At 31.1% G+C, this 19,957-nt stretch overlaps 3 protein-coding genes across 6 annotated transcripts in view; all 3 read right to left on the bottom strand.

The window, feature by feature from the left end:
* LOC146531512 (uncharacterized) overlaps window positions 1-19,957 on the bottom strand; it is a 136,296-nt gene that overhangs the window by 26,761 nt on the left and 89,578 nt on the right. The window lies entirely within an intron of this gene.
* Window positions 384-8,790, bottom strand: Rab40 (RAS oncogene family member Rab40). Of its 2 annotated transcripts, none has more exons than XM_085198121.1 (6): window positions 8,650-8,790; window positions 8,306-8,522; window positions 7,732-7,869; window positions 6,617-6,810; window positions 5,918-6,140; window positions 384-5,477 (listed from the first exon to the last, which is right to left on the bottom strand). In XM_085198121.1, the coding sequence occupies exons 2-6, from the start codon at window positions 8,406-8,408 to the stop codon at window positions 5,263-5,265; spliced, it is 873 nt and encodes a 290-aa protein (XP_085054247.1). In that variant the 5' UTR covers window positions 8,409-8,522; window positions 8,650-8,790; the 3' UTR covers window positions 384-5,262. The 2 variants fall into 2 exon arrangements, with proteins under 2 accessions (XP_085054247.1, XP_085054246.1); XM_085198120.1 differs by having other exon boundaries at window positions 8,618-8,757.
* On the bottom strand, window positions 9,359-19,752 carry Shmt (serine hydroxymethyl transferase). Of its 3 annotated transcripts, none has more exons than XM_085198514.1 (8): window positions 19,506-19,752; window positions 18,856-19,088; window positions 18,476-18,591; window positions 17,522-17,682; window positions 17,066-17,261; window positions 15,097-15,368; window positions 14,377-14,596; window positions 9,359-9,943 (listed from the first exon to the last, which is right to left on the bottom strand). In XM_085198514.1, the coding sequence occupies exons 1-8, from the start codon at window positions 19,620-19,622 to the stop codon at window positions 9,705-9,707; spliced, it is 1,554 nt and encodes a 517-aa protein (XP_085054640.1). In that variant the 5' UTR covers window positions 19,623-19,752; the 3' UTR covers window positions 9,359-9,704. The 3 variants fall into 3 exon arrangements, with proteins under 3 accessions (XP_085054640.1, XP_085054642.1, XP_085054641.1); XM_085198516.1 differs by having other exon boundaries at window positions 19,412-19,533; XM_085198515.1 differs by lacking the exon at window positions 19,506-19,752 and adding an exon at window positions 19,300-19,417.

Genomic DNA, 19,957 nt, shown 5'->3' with positions numbered 1-19,957 from the left:
TTTGTATATAAGCAGTTACCTTGGAATTGATTATTGCGAGTCTGTTTTCAGATAGCGCCCCCAAATTTCCTAACTTTATTAGGTAATATCAGTTGAAGACACTGCATCATCCGGTTTCCGAATTCGAGGTATTGTATATTGAGTTACGCAGCCCAACGCCGCATTTTGTCTCGCCTGAAGGGGAAATTAAAAATAATTCATCCTGTTGGGTGGATATCGAACCCATGACCATAATCTTCTAATGGAAACCAGCAATACTTTCCAGGATACCTATTGTTAAATATTTTTAACATTTTTAAAGTGATATGAAATAACACTCACGAATTGAATAACTACGTATTAATAAATATAATTAGTAGGGGTTAAAATAAAAAAAATACAAATATTATTAAATTAATTTTATTTCACAACTTACAATATTAGTTATAATGACTGTATTACCGGACTTTTAGCTGGTATTAGTATATTTGGATTATATAATAACGTACTATATACGGAACGCACGTTACCTAAAAAATAAGAAATATTATGTACAAAAGATAGATACTTTATCCTATCTATCGGAAAATGTATATGCCAAAAATTACACTTATTTACATTAAATAGGACCGTAGAGGCCAGTCGTGGCGCAGGAGCACAGTGTTACTGTAGACGAGACTGGGCGAGAGTTCAATACCCACTCGAGGAAATGAAATATTTATTTAAATTTATATTTCCAGTTGAGTTCCGCCACTCACCACCATTTGAATTCGGCGAAAAGCGGGTAACCGAGTGTCTCAGCACTAAGTTCTCTCTGTCTTCGTTGCTATGTGCGGAATACAGCGTTAAGCAGATTTTTTTATTTTATACAATACAGGCGTCCCTCGTATAACACGGTACTTGTACAACACGGTTTCGATATTACACGGTCCAAGAATTGATACTAATATAACACGGTTTCGATATTACACGATACAAGAAATGATATTAGTATAACACGAGAAATTTCAGCTATCATAAAATTTTACACCTTAAGATTTGGTTTCGATATAACACGGTACGCATTGCCTTTATTTGTATGATTTCAAAGTTTCGTATAACACGGTTTCGATATAACACATGACAAGGTCTCGATACTACACGGTGTACGGTATACCTGGTTTCGTATAACACGGTTTCGATATAGCACGGTACGAATTAACCGTGTTATACGAGGGATGCCTGTACACAAATGTGGTAAATTGGTAGCGGCAACCTGCACGTGACCTTGGTTAGTAATTATTGCAATTAAAGTTAATGAACCACGTCCTCTATTGGGGGCAACTGTTTATAGTTACTGTTACTGCTGCTGTTTACTTCAAATTCATATAGATTTTTTACCTTTTCTTCAATTTGAAAAGTAGAGTTAGGTATATTTGATTCGTTAAATTTGAGAACATTTTTTTTCACAATCCAAAGTTTTACAATTAAGGTATACAATTTATATAATATTTAAGAAATAAAACTGTCATGCCGTGGCACAATTACGATGTCTTCGAAATGCTTATAGTATATTTACAGTAAATATCGATTCATACTTGGTTTGGTCATACAAAATTAGAGCATTTGTTATTGCCACACTGCAAGCAATGTATGTATATGACAAATTTTAGTGTCATTAGTAAGTACTTCGCTTAATTTTGCATATTGACTGAGAATAACGTCGTATCAATACAATTCAATTAACAAAATAATTTATAATACAAAATGTTTAAGATAGAAGATACGTCAATTGACTGGAGTCCAGACAAAATGTTTATTAAGGGCGACTATGCCGAGATAAACAGACAGTTTTCTATGAATCTATATAACCATTAATTTAAGTAGTTAATGCAAGCAGTGGAATTTCTAAAAAAAACCATACAAGAAATATTAAAACAAACCTGTCGCCATTAAGCGTCGAAAATGAAATAAGAGACCAGCTGGGGTGAAAAAACACAAGGTAACACAACTACCATCAATAATCAATGAATCGGTTACCTTCTAGGGACGGATTTGAACCAAACATGTATTGCACGACACAGTTTAAGAGCCTCGATTTATATTTACAATCCTTTACTAGCCGTCTATAATCACGTTATGTATATTAATTATAATGAAATGTTAAATGCAAAACAAACGATATATTATCCCACAACCGCATTGGATATAGTATAGTCAACAAGTCGTGGCCTCCTTGTAGTTATGTTTTCTTAACTTTTGCGCATTGTTCCTTCGAGAAGAACTTAATCAAAAGTAAGAAAAAGTCCTAAAATCAAATCTGCGCAGTCATATACAGTTAACTTCAAGGCGGCCAATACTTGTTCACCGTGCTATATTTAGTAATAAATTACGTCAGACACACACACACCTAACCATTGTGCAATTAGATAAACTTTCAGAAAATAGCCGATTCCACTTCGACATGAGAATTTGGCAAAATCATCTTATAAGAAATAGTAAGTTGTAAATGTAACTAAAATATTAAATTTACGTCAAAACTATTCTTATTTTAATGGACAATAAGTGACTTATGATCTATATATTTTTTTTGTATTTGTAAAAAATTGTACTTGCATAATAAATAATGTTTGAATTATTAATGGCTATAATTAAGCTTAAAATCGAGTTTACGCGTTTCTGTGTTAAATGGCAGGCCTTACGTTACAATTAATACAAATATTTTATTTATATCATTAAAATTGTTTTAAGAATAAAAGTTACAAACATTATTTATATGATCTTATTGTAAGTATACCGTTTAGTACTTTCTCAATTTTTATTTATTTAGCGTGTTAAATTATTTTGAGCTTATTTGTAGATTCAAATTATGTTCGAGTCGCACTATTAGAATATCGACAGATATTTAAGTATTTATAGTTAGTAACGGTTATTAACATTATAATGTTATATTTCTAAAATTATAACTATGTATGTTATATAGAAATATTACATGAATAAGTTGACAAATTGAATTAATCTCAAATTCTTTGCTTAAACCTATTATGTTACAAATAAGTCTATAGTCCCTAGAGTCTAAAGTATCGACAGTGAAAAATCACGAATATCGTTATTGCTCTTTTGAACTACTTACAACTTCAAATTAACAGTTTTTTATGCATTTTTTAAACGTACACATAATCGAAAATACTTGTTAATAGTTTAAGACCGCAATAAGAGTAATTTGTAATTTTTCACTTTCGATATTTTACCTGGGATCCATCGAAGTATATTATTAACGTTTATATTTGTATCAACATATAAATACAAGAATAATAACAAAAAAAAATAGTGTTAGGTAGGATAAATAAAAAAATCTATTTAAAAAGTACTTAAAAAAACCAAAAAATTTAACCACTTGTCAACTTATTCACTTCATTTACAAATGGAGATTATATTGGACACCACTGTCTATAGTTGCCACTACAAAATATTCACATAATATTTGTTATAATTAAATAACAATTATATTCACAAAATTCACAATACATAATTTTAAGTAACAATATAATATTATTCTAATCTTATTATAATAACAAATCCTTTGTTAGTTACAGCCTGGTGTGGTAGGATTCAGATTCAAGTTAGCATTTGTACGCGTTGATGTTATCGATATTAATTATATAGAAGCAAATAAATCAAACTAAATTTATTTGTATCGATATTTTGATAATTAAGTAAAACATATATAAGCAACTTCATACGTTTTTTACGCATGGCAGGCTGAACATAGTGTTAAGACACTCCGACTGCCTTGGAAAATGGGATACGTTTTCCGAAAGTGCAGTCAAATTTTCGAGACATTTCATGTTGAGTAGCGTATCTCAACGCCGCGCTGCGTCTACGAAAGCAGGGAAATGAAAATGAATTAAATATAATCTATCTCCAAAGTGGAGATTAATCGTTGCATTTACTAACATAAAATTAGCTTTCGTAAAAATTCCTCTAACTTTCGAACAAATATTATTGAATAGACACAATATAGCAAATGTTGTTGCATATTACCTTGAAAAAAAAAAAGAATATTGCTTGTATTTGCTTTTATGTAATTCAAATATTTAAATGGTGTTGTATAACAATGCAATCAAATAGTATGGGCTTGAAAAAAAAATCAATTGTCATTTTGTTAATGTTAAGTATAGTTTTTTACAAATGAACATGCAAAATTATTTCATTAATAATACTTTTGATAATTTTCAAAAAAAAATATTAAAGTATATCACGCAGATGTCATAAATAAATACAAAATTACCATTTTTTTTAAAAAAATAAGAACATAAAGAAACTATATTTATATTATTTTTGGAATTTATATCACTATACCAGTCGACATGCACTCTTTAGTTTCATGTAAAATTTCTAATATAAATTAATTATCAAAAAAGAAAACAAGAAAGTTGTTTTTAATATTTCTAAAATGTTATTCCACACTAGGAATAGAAAAATATTTTCGAAATGTATAAAAAAATATAATAGCGGAACTAGCACCCGCGCCTCTCGGAAACTAACCGCTCTGATCAAGAGCCATACCTTACTAACAAGCTATATCGAAATTCTTATATATTTGTTACAAGTACTTCTTCATGTTTCTTAAGATATTTTTCTATCCCGAATGAAGTTGTTATACAAATTAACCCTTGATCAACAAAAAAGAAAAACCATTGTAGATAGATATTCACATCATACTGTCAAGGTAATATAATACCAGTTAATTCCTATACATTCTAATTCAATAAATAGTCAAAATTAGACATGACGTACATATGAAGGTTGTATCATGAACGTCGCAAATCAACATTTTAAATGCATATAAACTATTAAATAAAATATATATATTTTGCCAATTCATTGATAAAATATGTGATTAAAATTTTGATACAAAACTTTAAACTCAATATTCTCTTTTCCGATTTCATAATTATTCAATCTAAATAAAATACACAGATGTATCATTTACAAAAAAATAAATGAAAAAAAAATACAATAACTGTTCCGTCAAACAACTGTTCAGTACAAGTGTTTTGGTCTTACAGCAATTTGAAATGGATTTTGAGATAATTTTAAACTACATTTAGCAAGAAGATTTTCCGCTTTCCCATTTCACAACACCTTCATCCAAAGCTCCGCAATACAACGCTATTCCCTCCGGCTCAGTTAAGATGTACATAGTAAGGGCATTTGGATTTTCAAAAGACTTATGATGGAAACTTCTTTCTTCTTCTACTTTTTGAAAACTTCCAGTTAAATCATCATCTTCATGGAAAACTACGCAATACAACAGCTGTTTCTCCCCGCACAGTTGAGGCGCGCGTGGTGCGCGTGAGCATGTTTGGCTCGTGCGCGCACACGTGCCGGCGCGGCGGAGATGGCGTAGGACTTGAGATGGCTCTTGAGAGCCGTGGGTAGAGGCAGGCGCTCAAGCGCGTATACAGACGTGCGCGCCACTATCGCACGACAGCACAGTTCTTGTAGGCTGAGGACTGTGGGGTGTTTAGATTGTGTTAGTGTTTGGGTGGAAAGCAGGCATTTGATTGTATGAGATGGTTATAAGTTTGATTGCCACTCTGGGGAATTAATTATTTTCATTTTCAAAAAATATATAACAAACAAAATATATAATATATAATAAACTCAACGCTACGCTTAGCCGCATTACCAAAGCGAAGAAAAGAAAATATTAAATATTTAATTTCCCTGAGTGGGATTGAAACCCACAACTATCACGCTTATAGTCGCTAGTCCTATTGTCCCTAGACCATGACGGCCTCAAAATAAAAGTAACTTAAATATAAGGAATCCATAAGGATCTTTTCATAAGAAAAGATTGAATCCACAATACAACAATCATCAAAGTTGGAAACTCCAACTACAAAATAATAATAAATCAATAACTATATCATTAAACCTTATTATGATTTACCTTTGTTACTCCTCCACAGCCTCTCCATGCCGTTGCGATGCAGTGCCATCCTTGACAGTTCACAAAAACTTTCACGTATATTGAAGTCACATAATGGGCTCACTTCAAAGAAGGCCATGTGGTTCTTAGCTGCATAAAGTTCAGCGTCTCGTTCTTGAACTTGGCGTTTGAAGGCGAGATGTAGACGGTTGCCAACTAATACTTTAGGTACACCCGGTGCATGCTAAAATATTTAATTCAAGATATAATATTCAATAAAATTGATTAAACATACAATAAGTATAAGATTTGTTATTTATTCTTATTATTAGATAAATATAAGATGACCAAATTTTAAAAATCTATATTAATATCATAAAGCTGGTGAGTTAGTTTCCGTGGGCCCGCTAACCTCAGAAACTACTAATTCAAATTGAGCAATTCTATAGCTGATATTACGCCATAGTAACTTTTTTCAGCTTCACTCTGTATCCCGCACATAGAGGAGGGTAGGAAGGGAACTTGGGAACATTGTGTTAAGACACTCTTTTTCCATTAAAACACTTCCTTCCGCTCACTCACGTTCGACCGAATTCTGGAGACATTGCATGTTGAGTGGGGGAACTTATTACCAAAGCTAGGAAATCAAATATTAAATATTTGTTAATAAATCTGAAATAATACAAGTTTAAAAATTATATTATAAATTCAATGATTTACCTTTTCTACCTCTTCCAGCCACCTGTCAATACTGTCGAAAGACCATTTATTTGTTATATCATAAACAAGCAGTATGCCTTGAGCACCTCTTGAATATGATCTAATAATTGTACAAAATCTGCCCTGACCAGAAGTGTCCCACAATTGTAGCTTAACTCTCTTGCCGTCCAGTAAGATTGTTGTCGTCTTGTATGCTAAAGTATAAGAAATTGTGTTATATAGTCTTATTTATGCTTTACTAAAATTTACTGTAATAATGATGTATGGAACAATGGTAAAAATAAATTATATTATTAAGTCACACTTAATTCCATAAATAGCACAGTATATAGAAGGAAACTCATGGTAATACAGTGTGTTCTCCGCATATTTCATGAATTTGAAACTTTGCATGTTGAATGGTTGAGCTTAACACCATCCTTATGTTGCCAAAGTAGAGAACTCTTTTTCTCTATTATGTTTACATTCAAACGCAGTTCCAATATATTTGCCATTATGCAGTGGCGTAGCTAGGGTATTTGCTGGGACTTGATGCCCCTTTCCTGTTGATGAGTTCTAAAAAAAAAAAAGGTAATCATCGACGATGACTTCTAAAAAAAAAAAACTTATCAACTTTGATCCCTCTTTTCTCTTGATGAGTTCTAAAAAAACAAAGTGATCGTCAACATTGACTTCTAAAAAAAAAAAAAAGTAATCGTCGACGTTCAGTTCTAAAAAAAAGCAAAGTGATCATCGACTTTGATGCCCCTTTCCTGTTGATGCCCGGTGCGACCGCCCCGCGCGCACCCCCCTAGCTACGCCACTGCCATTATGGTCTCGTAAATTAATTACATAATTATGTATATTTTTCAATATTGTTCAAATATATTTATTTCATTTTATACTTACCTTGTAAATTATTTTGCAACATAATAAATAGTTATATTTCTACAGTTATCGATTTTCTTTTTTTTACTTACAGTTTGTGTATGCAATAAATAATTTTATCTATCTATCTAATTTATACTTTTTGTGGCTAATTGTTAATGTTTCAAAATAAAATAAATAGAATGATATTTAATATAATAATTGTAACAAAGTAATTTAGCTTAAAATATTAGTAAATTTCCACTTACCACTACCACTGCAAAATGGTGAATCTGCAGACCCATCTTCCAAGTCCTGCAATATTTCTTGTTTACCTACATCTGAATCTCCTACAAGTAATACTTTCAAGAGATAATCATATGATTTAGGTGCTGCTGGTGGTCTCCCTGATAAGCAAAAATTAAGAGTAATATGAGAATATGACAAGATATAAGATATCACTATTAGTATTTTTACTCAGACATTAGTGGATAATTGTGATTATAAAGAGTATTTTTTTAAATTATTCTCAATATATTTATATAAAAATATGCAATATCTTTAACAGTAGGTAATAAAAAAACATCAGACAAATATTCTAATAAAATATTAATTAATAGAGCGATAAGATTTTCATAGTAGAAGCTAAGTATTTAAAGACAGTAAAACATTTTATATTTTTAAGCATATAGACATTTACTTCAATTAGAATTATACAATGTTTAAGAATTAAAAAAATACTTTTGGGTATTCATGAGCATAGATAGAAAAATTATACGAGTTTTAGTTTTCTACGTCATTGATAAGTTTTTATGAGATTGATTGTGTGACTTTAATAATTACCTGTTCTCTGATGATGAGATCTAGGTAAGGTAGTACTGCCATTCTGTGCGACTTGGCCAGTCGCCTGTTGAGGTGCTGCTACCATCCCAGTAGTAGTGAACATACTTCTAATGTGATTCTCCTGATTCTCAGGTGTTTACCACACGCAAATGTATACATAATATCGTCAATAACTTAATATGTTGCGTTATCCATGTAAAGTATAGCAATTATGCCACTGAAAGACACTCAAACTAAAGAATTGGCAATTACTTTTATTTAATACAGCAAATATATACACTTTTATGTTCACTTCAACAAAAATACACATACGTTATAGTTTACGCAAGTTAAGGCATATTTACGTTTTATGTACGCCCATTAAGCAGTTCTTAGTTTTTCATCACCATATAATTTAGCTCAAATGGGCTAAATTTTCTCAGTAACTAAAATTAAGTTGGTCAACTTTTTCAATAACAACCCAATTTTCAAGAAAAATAGTAAATTGTGAATGGTGAATAAGTACATAACACTGTAGGTCGAATTCCACAGATAATTCATAATACACCTTTTGTTAAGGAACAGATAATATAAATATAGTACTTATAATTTTTAAAATAGCAACTGGTAACATAATTGACGATTAATGAATATTCAATTTTGCCTAGATGATTTAAATGAAAATTAATTTTAAATGAAATTATATATATTTTTATAACATAAAAAATATATACTTATACTTAGAAAATCTATTTGGAAGGTTATCGTGGCGCAGTGGAAGTTTATCCGACTGTAAGCGGGATGATTGAGTTTGATTTTCTCTCGGGGGAATGTTTTATTTTCTTACTCTGATAGACCACTTGGCCACTCAACAACTTTGAAAATCGGAGGAACGTGGAGAGTGAAGTGCGAAGTGCTAACCATCTGTCTAATTTGCTATACGAGACACAGCGTAAAGGTGCTTTCTTGCTTTGCCTGCATTTTGCACAACATAACTAATTCTTTCTATATTGTTATTTTTTAATTGAATTAATATAAGTAATACGTAATAAATATGAAAATAAAACAAATAACTCATTTTAAGTTTTAATATGAAAATTAATTCAATTAAGCCTTATACTAATTAATTCAAGACACTTCGAGACATTTTAACAGATTAAGATATTTTATAAACAATCATCAAAAATATTGGACAGTCAACATATTATATACTATATATATTTATATAAAAAAATATGCATAATTTGTCAATTTTACATATGTATGTCATACATAAAAAGCACTAAATTAGCCTCAATGTCATCTTAAAAACTAAAATATTGTGTATATAAGTTTATATAACATTGATATGTATTTTAAAAATAAAATGCTGAAATATTGTTATTGTCAGATCTGTCTAATAATAAAATGTTGCAAACATTTAGTATGTTTCATAACCCGGCAGAGGGAAGGACCTGATGTAGTTTTCAATTTCTTCTTTCAGAGAGTTCATTTTAGCTTGTATATCAGCATTTTCATTGATCACTTTGTTAAAATCTATCAATTTGGGGCCAGATAGTTTAACAACTTCTTGACCTAATTTAAGGGCTTTATCAATGTAGTCAACAACTCTATCAATATCATCTTCTTTTAGGCCTCTTGTAGTTAATGCAGGTGTACCTGTAAGATAAGTATATTTTTGTTATATGATCAGATAAGTAAATATGTTAGCGAAATAATTCTTTATTCTTTTAAAGCTTCACGCTTTATCCCGCTCTTAGCAGGGCAGACAGAAGAAACCTGGGAACCTAGTATTCAGACAGTTAGTTCCCATTAAGATACTTCTGTTCTCCACTTTCTGCTGAATTCTGGAAGCGTTGTGTATATCCCCCCGGACTCGAGCACTGTCCTTATAAGTCCTGGGCCATACCCTAAGTTGGAAAAGTTCAGGTACCTTGGATCCGTCATGCACGAGTCTGGAGGCATCGATCACGATCTCTATAAGACCGATAAGAGTTTGGACGGTATCCTGCGATCACAGACCACACCAGTGACCTCCCTAAACTAAACACTTAGCCCAGGCAGCGCTTATCCGACTTAGGGGCTGGCCCAGGACTTATAAGAACAGTGCTCGAGTCCGGGCTCTCGCAGGCCATATACTCGGTCTTTGACACGTTGCCAATATGCATTTCATTCATGGAGAATGGTTATGTAACGCAAATGCTGCAGCTAGAATGTATCGGAAAAGATACCAAAAAGCTGAACGTCATCCCGATTATCGTGTATTTCGATTTTTCTCTCTTCAACAAAGAAGTAATCCAGCAAGTGTCGTACCATTTCGGAATCCAGATTAAATGCGCCAATTATTAAAGTTACTTGCAAAAACAGTGTAGTACATTTTTTTTATAGTACAGTCGGTTAAAGTTGGGTTTAGTAAATATTTTGAATTTAATGTTTGGCAAAATCACCATATTTTATTGAAAACTGATGCAGGTATGTTTAAATCTTAAATTGTAATTCACAGAAGGGTTACTCATGATTACATTACAGAAAAAAAAATGAAGAAAGAGTAATATTTGTAGTCTTAGGACTTGAAAAATCATCACAGGGTGTCGGTTTTTCCGATATTTTTTAAAATCAATATAATATGAAAAATACACGACAAAGATTTTTTTTTATATTTTTCTCATAACTGTCATGACTTGGTCTATCACCTGGTTTCGTTTTATCGTTGGCTCCTGGGACACCCTGTATATTCTTTATTGCACATGTATAAATAGTAAGAAAACAGTTAAAAAGTTATGTTTACAATGGCGGGCTTATTTCTAAAAGAAATCTCTTCCAGCCAACCTATGGAAGTGGATGAGTGCCAAACAGCGGAATAACAACACAGTGCAACACAGAAAAAAAATTAAAATATCAGAAAAATATATATATATACCTACACAAATTATAAATATATAATTATATATACTGTTAAATCGACTATATATACATATACATACATATATAATACATACATAATATATACCCATACATACATATATACACATATATAATATACAGGGTGGAAGAGGCCGCGCTTCTTTAATTGAAACTGCATATAGGGTAAAATATTTCAAACCCGGAGCTAAAGAAATTAAATCAAGATGCCTCAACAATTTGGACGTAGGATTTTTTTTTCATTTCACGATTTTTCTCCATACCTGTATTTCGTGTCACGCACACATACACATGCTACTACAAAAATACTACTAAGCGTTGCCAAACTTCTACTTTTCATTCGTCAAAACAAAACCGAACGAGAAAGAACGATATCTCGCGTTCTTTTTCACGCAATTACCTATTTATTATAAATCTAAATAACGTTCAAATCTCTTATTAAAATTGTTTAACAAAATCCTACTTTAAGTCAATTTATTATATCACCTTTATTATGAAATTATTTAGAAATACTGCATGGTTATTGAACCACCCACAAAGTTATATTCAAAATTTTTAACACACAAAATGATATTGAACTACGATAGATAGGTACTTACATTTAACATTAGTTTTACATCGTCGTTGTCGCATTCTCCTTTTACTATCACTAATATTTACATCATAAGTAATATTAAAAACTCAACATTTGTTTGAAATGTCTTAAAAGAATGTATGTTTTGATAGTACACTCAAATACTGACACAATAGTTTCACATTTGAGAAAAATACTCAGTAATCACATCATCACGATCACGAAACATTCATCACGATTTTAGAAATCCGATTAATGATAAAATTAATATTAAACAACATCCAAATAATTTAAAACACTTAATAATTATTCAACGTATAAAGTTAAACAAAATAATGTAAATACAACAGAACTTAGCCGTTCCGCGGCTAAGTTCTGTTCTTACACAAATAATTAAAAACATTGTAATAGTTGCCATTAACTAAAATACTTATCGAATATACTATTAATTTTTTTATTAAGATTTTCATTATCTATATATATAAAAGGACTTGTCTTCACTGACTGAGGTAAGACGCACGCACAGCCGTAACCGCTGATGGTAGAAACGTGAAATTTGGACAGATGTTTACTTTCGTAATCTGGACATCCACTAAGAAGGGATTTTGAAAAATTTTAACCCTAAAGGGGTGAAATAGGGGTTCAAAGTTTGTATGGAAAAAAAATAAATCGGCACCGATTTTTATAAAATTTGAAATTTAGATTTTTAAAAGTATTTAATTGAACACGTGTTTCATCGTTTTCCAGAATTCTCCCCCTAAGGGTGCAAATAAGGGGTTGAAAGTTTGTATAGATTTTTTTTAAATCGGCACCAATTTTTATAAAATTTGAAATTCAGAGTCTTAAAGGTATTTAATTGAACACATGGTTTTCTAGAATTCTTCCCCTAAGGGTGCAAATAAGGGGTTGAAAGTTTTTATGAAAAAATCTTTAAAACGCCACCGATTATTATAAAAAATTTTATTTAGACTCTTAAAAATATTTAATTGAACATGTGTTTCATGGTTCTCTAGAATTCACCCCCTAAGGGTGCAAATAAGGGGTTGAAAGTTTGTATGGAAAAATCTTTAAATCGCCACCGATTTTTATAAAATTTGAAATTTAGACTCTTAAAAATATTTCATTGAACACATGTTTCGTGGTTTATTAGAATTCACCCCTAATTACGCAAGCGAAGCTGCGCGCGTCCGCTAGTTATTTATATTTGTATAATTATTTTGATAGAAAATCGTATAAAAATTAAATAGTAAACGAGTTTTATAATGTTACACGAGAACCTACGAAAACTCAATACGAAATAAATTAATATTTAGTAATTATTTGTAAATAGTATTGATAATTTTATTAATTATTTTAATATCAAATCATGCGTAAAAAGTATAATCTACATTTATTATGAATTATAGTGTTATATTAAACAACCAATCAATATTAAAAATGAATTTTGTTATCTGCACAAAGACACCCCGCTCACGCCGCACCGATTACCGGGGATTCCCATAGAATCGGTGCGGCGCGTACATTCTGCGCAATAGTAGTTGGGTCGGACTATAGCTGAATGCTATTTACTAAATCATATAAATACAACGGGTTATGGGCCCAGACCACGTCGTAACAATAATAAAGAAGATTGCATCAATCGTAGAAAATTATAAATACTGGCGAGATTAAAACAGTTACTTCACGCGACGCTTCGGCGTTGGTATTGAAATTTGGAGTTGGAAAACAATCACAATGGAAGGGAAACAGCACAGTAATAAAACTGGAAGGAGTAAAAAATTGGAATGCTTGGAAGTTCCAAACATCATCATCTGCATTTATTGTAAAAAGAAATGCTACAATTAAAAGAAATATTAAATGTTTCAAGTGTAATAATATGGGTCATTGTCGAGCTGAATGTAATGTGTATGTGTATGAATGTAATTTATTGTTAAATTTTGAAAAAATGCTATTATTGTAATAATTTTGTAAACATGTTAAAAATGAGTGTTAGTTTAAAACGGGAACATAAAATATGTGTTTGTAGTGCAACAAAAGTAAAATTAAAAACCTAATAGAAATAATGCAATAAAAGTGTGTGTAAAGTGTATTCCTAAGTGTTGCGTTAATTTAACATCAGCTCGCCGCCGTTGCCTACATACCTACGCTAGTTGCTGCGACTCGATTTCTTGAATGAAGCGTGTGCGACGTTGCCGCGCCGACAGGTAAGTGTGTGAGTGATAATATTACACTTTACAAATGGCGTTTTTTTTAAAAACGATTATTTTATTACTTATTTTGTTTGAAAAAATAACTTTTTCATTTTTGGGAATTATTTTTTTTCTGAATTATATTAGGCTTTTATAGAGTAGTTAAAACTGTGGTTTCATTTAAAGTGGTGCCGTCAATTCCACCTTGTATACTAGAAACACTGATTAAAGCTTGTAAACTACTTGTAAACTACTTGTAAACTACTTGTGTATTGAGTGCCGAAACTCAACGCCGCGCAATTCCTTGTTATCAGAGCGAGAAAATGAAAATATGAAATATTCCATTCTCCTGTGTGGGAATCGAACTCACAACCGTCGCGTTTACAGTCACAGGTATTCAAACTTACCCAATCGAATACCACTAGGATTGAGTGCACTCTTGTCTCCTGGCACAGTATTCTTATTAGTTGCAATGCTAAGGAGCTCTAATATCCTTTCAGCACAGGCACCACTGAGGCCAGCACTACGCACGTTCATCAAGAGGAGGTGTATGTCCGTACCGCCCGTTGCAATGTTATAGCCGCGGGACTTGAGACCTTCACAGAGTCGTTGTGCGTTTTTGATAACCTGTTGGCATATAATTTATTTTAGTGTCACGTTACACCTTGCATATAACAGGGTTGGTATGGTGAAGATAGTGTTAAGACATCCTGCTCCGTAAGGAGCAGGAGGCGAAAAGTAATTTTCGCCTGAATTTAGAGACATTGCGTGCCGAATGTCTGAATTCTATTATGATCTTCATCTTTTTTGAATTCAAATTCAAAAAGCAAATTCAAATAATTAATACGTTCGAGTGGGAATCGAACCCTTTACAGTCAGATACTACACCGGTGCGTTACCACAGCCTCTTATATGCAAAATATATTAATAACAATATTATTTTATTTAAATGGATTAATGGAATTTTCTCAATAGTTGTTCTTATTTTAACATATTTATTATATCAGGCACTTATTAATGTGTGACATTTTGGAATGTTGATATAATAAGAAGAAAAACTTCGCATACCTAACTTCAAATAATATAAACGACTCCTCTATATCAAAATAAAACAACAAAACCCCTACCTGTCTCTGATATTCAGCAAATCCAGGCAGCGTAGCTTGCTTCATGGCCGTGGCTATGCCTGCGATCGCGTGGTTGTGGGGACCACCCTGAAGTCCAGGGAATACTGCTTGGTTGATTCTGCTTTCGAAATCGTACATAATTTTTTCACCCTTCGCATTAACTGATTTTAATCCTTTACGGAAGAAAATGACACCCGCGCGGGGACCTCGTAAGGTTTTGTGAGTTGTGGTTGATACTATATCACAGTATTCGAATGGACTTGGAATTACACCTATGGAAAAAAAATACTTTATTGTTTAAATAAATTAATGAGGCCGTTGTGGCATAGCGGCACAGGGTCTGATTGTAAACGGTTTTGGCTTCGATTTGTACTGGGGGAGTGAATTATTTACAGACTTATTTATTACATGGCCTCAGTTCAAGTTTCAAGAGATATTCAAGTTGATTCAATGTTTCAAAAATTGAGTGTCTTAACATAGATTACCTCTGCCGACACTGCTAAACTGCGGAATACAGCGTATTTATTTATTTATTCAACTTAAATGTTAGAGGATACAATTTTTTTAGAAGAATATATAAACTATTTTTTTTAAATAATAGCAGATTTTATATCATATTTATTTGTAAATTGACACCTTAACCTTAAAACTACTATTCCAATAATTTGAAATCAATATGCACTAAGCTAAAGTAAATTTGTTTTAATAGAATATTTATTAAGATTATATCTATATAATTTTTGATGATGATTATTGTGTTTTTATTTTTGCTTAATTTAGCATCACATATAGTCAAAATTGATACAATAAAAGTAATAGATAAAATACGCATAGTACGTAAATTAAAATGTCATTGCCCTATAGAAAGCTAAGCGAGAATTTCAGTTACAAATTACTTGAATAGATAAAATACCTATATAGATTACGTAATAGTTATATTAAAATGTCACTGTCCTATAAAATTTAAAACTTTTATTTATATATAATAAGTATTATATTTTTTTATCTTCAGGGTTCAGGTTCTTAGGGAACCTGAGAACCACGTGTGAAGACACTTCGTTTCTATCAAGACACTTTTGTGAGGAATCCCTCATTCACATAAAAATAGCAGAATATATCTGCTTATCTGTATATTAAACGAAAGCATTCTGTGTATATCTACTTTAAGTTAATAAGTAATTGATCAGCGTCATCACGCGTGATAAGGCGGAGGCGGAGGCTGGTCCAAATACGTTTATTATTTCATCATATGTTTGTTCTAGTTGTATGGAAAGTTTATCACTGATTATATTCAGTTATTACTATTTAACCTTATGGAGTCCAATAATAACAAAAATAGCACAAGGCAACAAAATAATAATTATTAATGAATATAGCAAGATAGCAGAGCACTTCCAAGTGAATAAAAATGGTCGTGATTTAAGAAAATGTGTAACACGATTTTCTCACAAATTTTTCACATTGTACAAAGAAAGCTAGGGACTACTACTATAATTTCGGGCTAATTTTGAAAGTTGAAAGTTTGGAATCTCGGAAACGGTACTCGTAAAAACTTTCCAAGTTTTGACACCAAGACACAATTAGCTTATTTTGCAAGAGTCAAGGGCGAATGAAGCAACTGTGATATTGTCTGCAGTTTCACAAATAACGAAATATATTTTTACTTATATTTTTTTTATTAATAACTTCTTAAATAATTAAATTAATGTCTTTAGGTATCATATATTTTAACTGTAAAAAGTATTATCTTTTTAAGGTCAATATCATTAACTGTAAATTATAATTCATATCATATTTATATTCCTATGTAACTCATAATCTTGTATTTTAGATGATACATTTTTATTATTCTGGTATTTTAAATACACAAGAATATTTAATTAAAAATTGCACAATTCATTACTTATAATGAGAATTTAGCATCTTTGTTATGTTTTTAATCATATAATAATGTAAAACTATATTGTACCTGCAGCAACAAGTCCAGATATATGCGCCATATCCGCCATCAAAATGGCGCCATTTTCGTCTGCGATCTGTCTGAAGCGCTTATAGTCGAGGCAACGAGAATAGCAACTAACACCAGCTATAATTAATCTTGGTTTAAACAATTTGGCTGTTTCTGCTAATTTGTCATAATCTATTAAACCTGATTGGGGGTCCACCTGCAATTAATAAATTAGATCAATATATATTGTTATTTTAGAAATATTATAAATAGGTAAATGTATAACATTGATTGGGAAAGATTGGAATTATTTATTAACTATTAGAGCATGTGATTTTATTACAATTCAATTCAATTATCATTTTATTTAATAAAATGTATATAGTTAAAAGGTAATTAAATAGAATAGAGTCCTTTGGATAGCCATAAATTAAAGTTAAATTTGTAAAAAAATACTCTTGGATACAGACTACATACCTTATATGGCATGCTTTCAAAGAAAATTGATGTTGCTGATATTTTCTTAGTGGGAGTGAAGAAGCCATGGGTAAGATGGCCTCCATCTGGTAAATCTAATCCCATAATCCTACCGTGTGGTTCTACAACTCCTGTGTATACTGCAAAATTTGCTGGTGATCCTGTGAAATTGTTCATAAACTTAACATCCTAGAACTTATATTATATATACATATTTATGTAATATTTGCTTGTATCATTCCTTGTACAAAATTTATAATTTTGTAGTTTTATACTTTACTAGTGGACACGGACGCGGCTACGCCTGCTTGAACTATAAGAATATTTTCGCGTCGGTCATACTGTGCCGCCCGAAGGCTAGGTCATTTCGAATCAGTGACATCTCCTTAATTATTTATTAGAATGTTATACAGTAAACTATAATTTCAATCTAGATAAAATGCTAAAAGTGACTATTACATTTATTTTCATAAGGATGAATATCAAAAATCAAATTCAAAATCAAAGTCAAATTAGAAAGTACTTTAAAATATATTAGTTTATATGTGTAATGTAATGTTATATAGCCTATAGCACTTCTGAAGAATGCAGCTTTCATACAAAACAAAAACAATGTAAATCGGACCAGTAGATCCAGAGATCTTACCGTTAAAACAAACAAACTCTTCCGCTTTATTATATTAGTATAGATTTTGTATGGTATGCAGAGGTATGTGTGGTATCCTCCTGAAGTCAAAATAATTTATACCCCCGACTGGGAATCAAAGTTTCAGCTATAATTATCACAGTCAGAAGCTGATCTACTGTTAAATATTATTAATTTATAAAAGTTAACTATCTATTTGTAAATACATACTAAAATATAACTTCAACTTATTACTAAATATTCACAATTATTTGGTAGTGACATAGAAATAATAAATATATATAAAATTAATTCTTAAATTTAAATACCTGAATATGGCTGAACATTTACCCCCCATTCTTCAGGTTTCAGTCTATATGCTTCCAAGGATCTTTGCTGAGCCAAAATTTCTATTTCATCAATAAATTCATTACCACCATAGTACCTTAAATAAAGCAAAAATGTTATCATTTTTTTTCCGCTATATTCCACATGTAGACAGAGGGGTCCAGTATTAACACCCATTATTTGTGTTACACCCATTATTTGTGTTGCACCCAGAGCAAGGGAATGAAAATAAATAATTTCCCTGAGTGGGAATCAAATCAACAATTGCATGTTTATGGTAAGATGCTGTACCACCATACCAAGAAAGCTTTAATTTTTAATGGATGGAAGTTTATACAATTTTTAACTAAAAAAATCTTACCTTTGATGTGGCATACCCTCTGAGTATTTGTTATGAAGACATGAGCTAAGGCATTGTAGTACTGGTATTGAAGTAAAATTTTCAGAAGCAATTAATTCTAATCCACTTGCTTGTCTTTGCTTTTCCTTTTTAATAATATCAAACAATTCAGGATCTGTGTCCCATAAATTTCCATTTAATAGTTTGTCATTCATGGTTAAACTAGTATGTAGGTTTCTGGCAAGGAATGTAAACTGTAATATAAAATTTTAATATTTCATTCACAATTATACTTCGTTGAATTAAACCGATAGAATAATCACTTGTACACAATAATTATTAATGTCTTTTAATATAATGTTCTAAGAGACAATAAAATCACACGAGCCACAAGCGTCGGCTATTGCAGCTTCAGCAATAAATGAATTTATAATTTAAAATACTTAGATTTAAGATGTTTATTACATATAAATAGCTGTTTTCATACAGCTTCAACTACAATAGTGTTACGCACTAGTATCTCAATTGATAAATAACTTTTAATAATAATAATGATAACGTGATCTCATGAACTAACCTCTAATACTGGAAGTTGAAAAAGTATTAAATAATTGTTTATTGCACTATAGTAAACGTTTTTTTGTATGACGCAAAACGTAAAGTTGACTTACTTTAGAGGATATTTTGGCTTGTACCGTCAACCCCGGCCTTCGAATCAGTTGTGAATTCAGTGTACTAATCCTTCGAGACACATCATATAAACAAGCTTTAATCAAATTATTATTCATTTTTATAGTGTTAACAGCCAGGTCTCACGAAATACTCTCTATTGTATTGCTTCTTTTTACAAACAACGTTTAATTTTATCACCAACGATAACCCATTATGAACTTTATAATCGGAAGTTTGACGTTTTACTTAAACAAATTCAGTGACAGGTCTACCAACGATAAAAATGTACCTCGAAAGCCTAAATCACAAGTAATAATTTATAAATTATTATAATAAATTAAAGATTTAAGCTAATCCATAATTAGATAAAAAAATGATATACAAAAATTAGGTAGGTAAAATTTTTGTGTAAAGTATCTACTAAAAACTTAGTTAATCAAACGTCTCAAAT

This window comes from Heliconius melpomene, chromosome 15 (genome assembly GCF_056956725.1).
Source record: "Heliconius melpomene rosina isolate 202511_hmr_F chromosome 15, ASM5695672v1, whole genome shotgun sequence".
NCBI lineage: Eukaryota > Metazoa > Arthropoda > Insecta > Lepidoptera > Nymphalidae > Heliconius > Heliconius melpomene.
The sequence above is the reverse complement of the archived record's forward strand: the minus strand, read 5'-3'. Positions and strand labels throughout refer to the sequence as shown.

Excerpts from the sequence above, each read along its gene's own strand:
- Rab40 (XM_085198121.1), bottom strand. The coding sequence starts at position 8,408 with ATGTTCACTACTACTGGGATGGTAGCAGCACCTCAACAGGCGACTGGC. Across the intron at positions 6,141-6,616 it reads GGCTGGAAGAGGTAGAAAAG|CATGCACCGGGTGTACCTAA; the intron begins GTAAATCATTGA and ends TAAATATTTTAG. Across the intron at positions 5,478-5,917 it reads GCTGTGGAGGAGTAACAAAG|TCCTCAGCCTACAAGAACTG; the intron begins GTAAATCATAAT and ends AACACCCCACAG.
- Shmt (XM_085198514.1), bottom strand. The coding sequence starts at position 19,622 with ATGAATAATAATTTGATTAAAGCTTGTTTATATGATGTGTCTCGAAGG. Across the intron at positions 18,592-18,855 it reads GAGGGTATGCCACATCAAAG|GTACTATGGTGGTAATGAAT; the intron begins GTAAGATTTTTT and ends GCTTTATTTAAG. Across the intron at positions 17,683-18,475 it reads AAATGTTCAGCCATATTCAG|GATCACCAGCAAATTTTGCA; the intron begins GTATTTAAATTT and ends ACAATTTCACAG.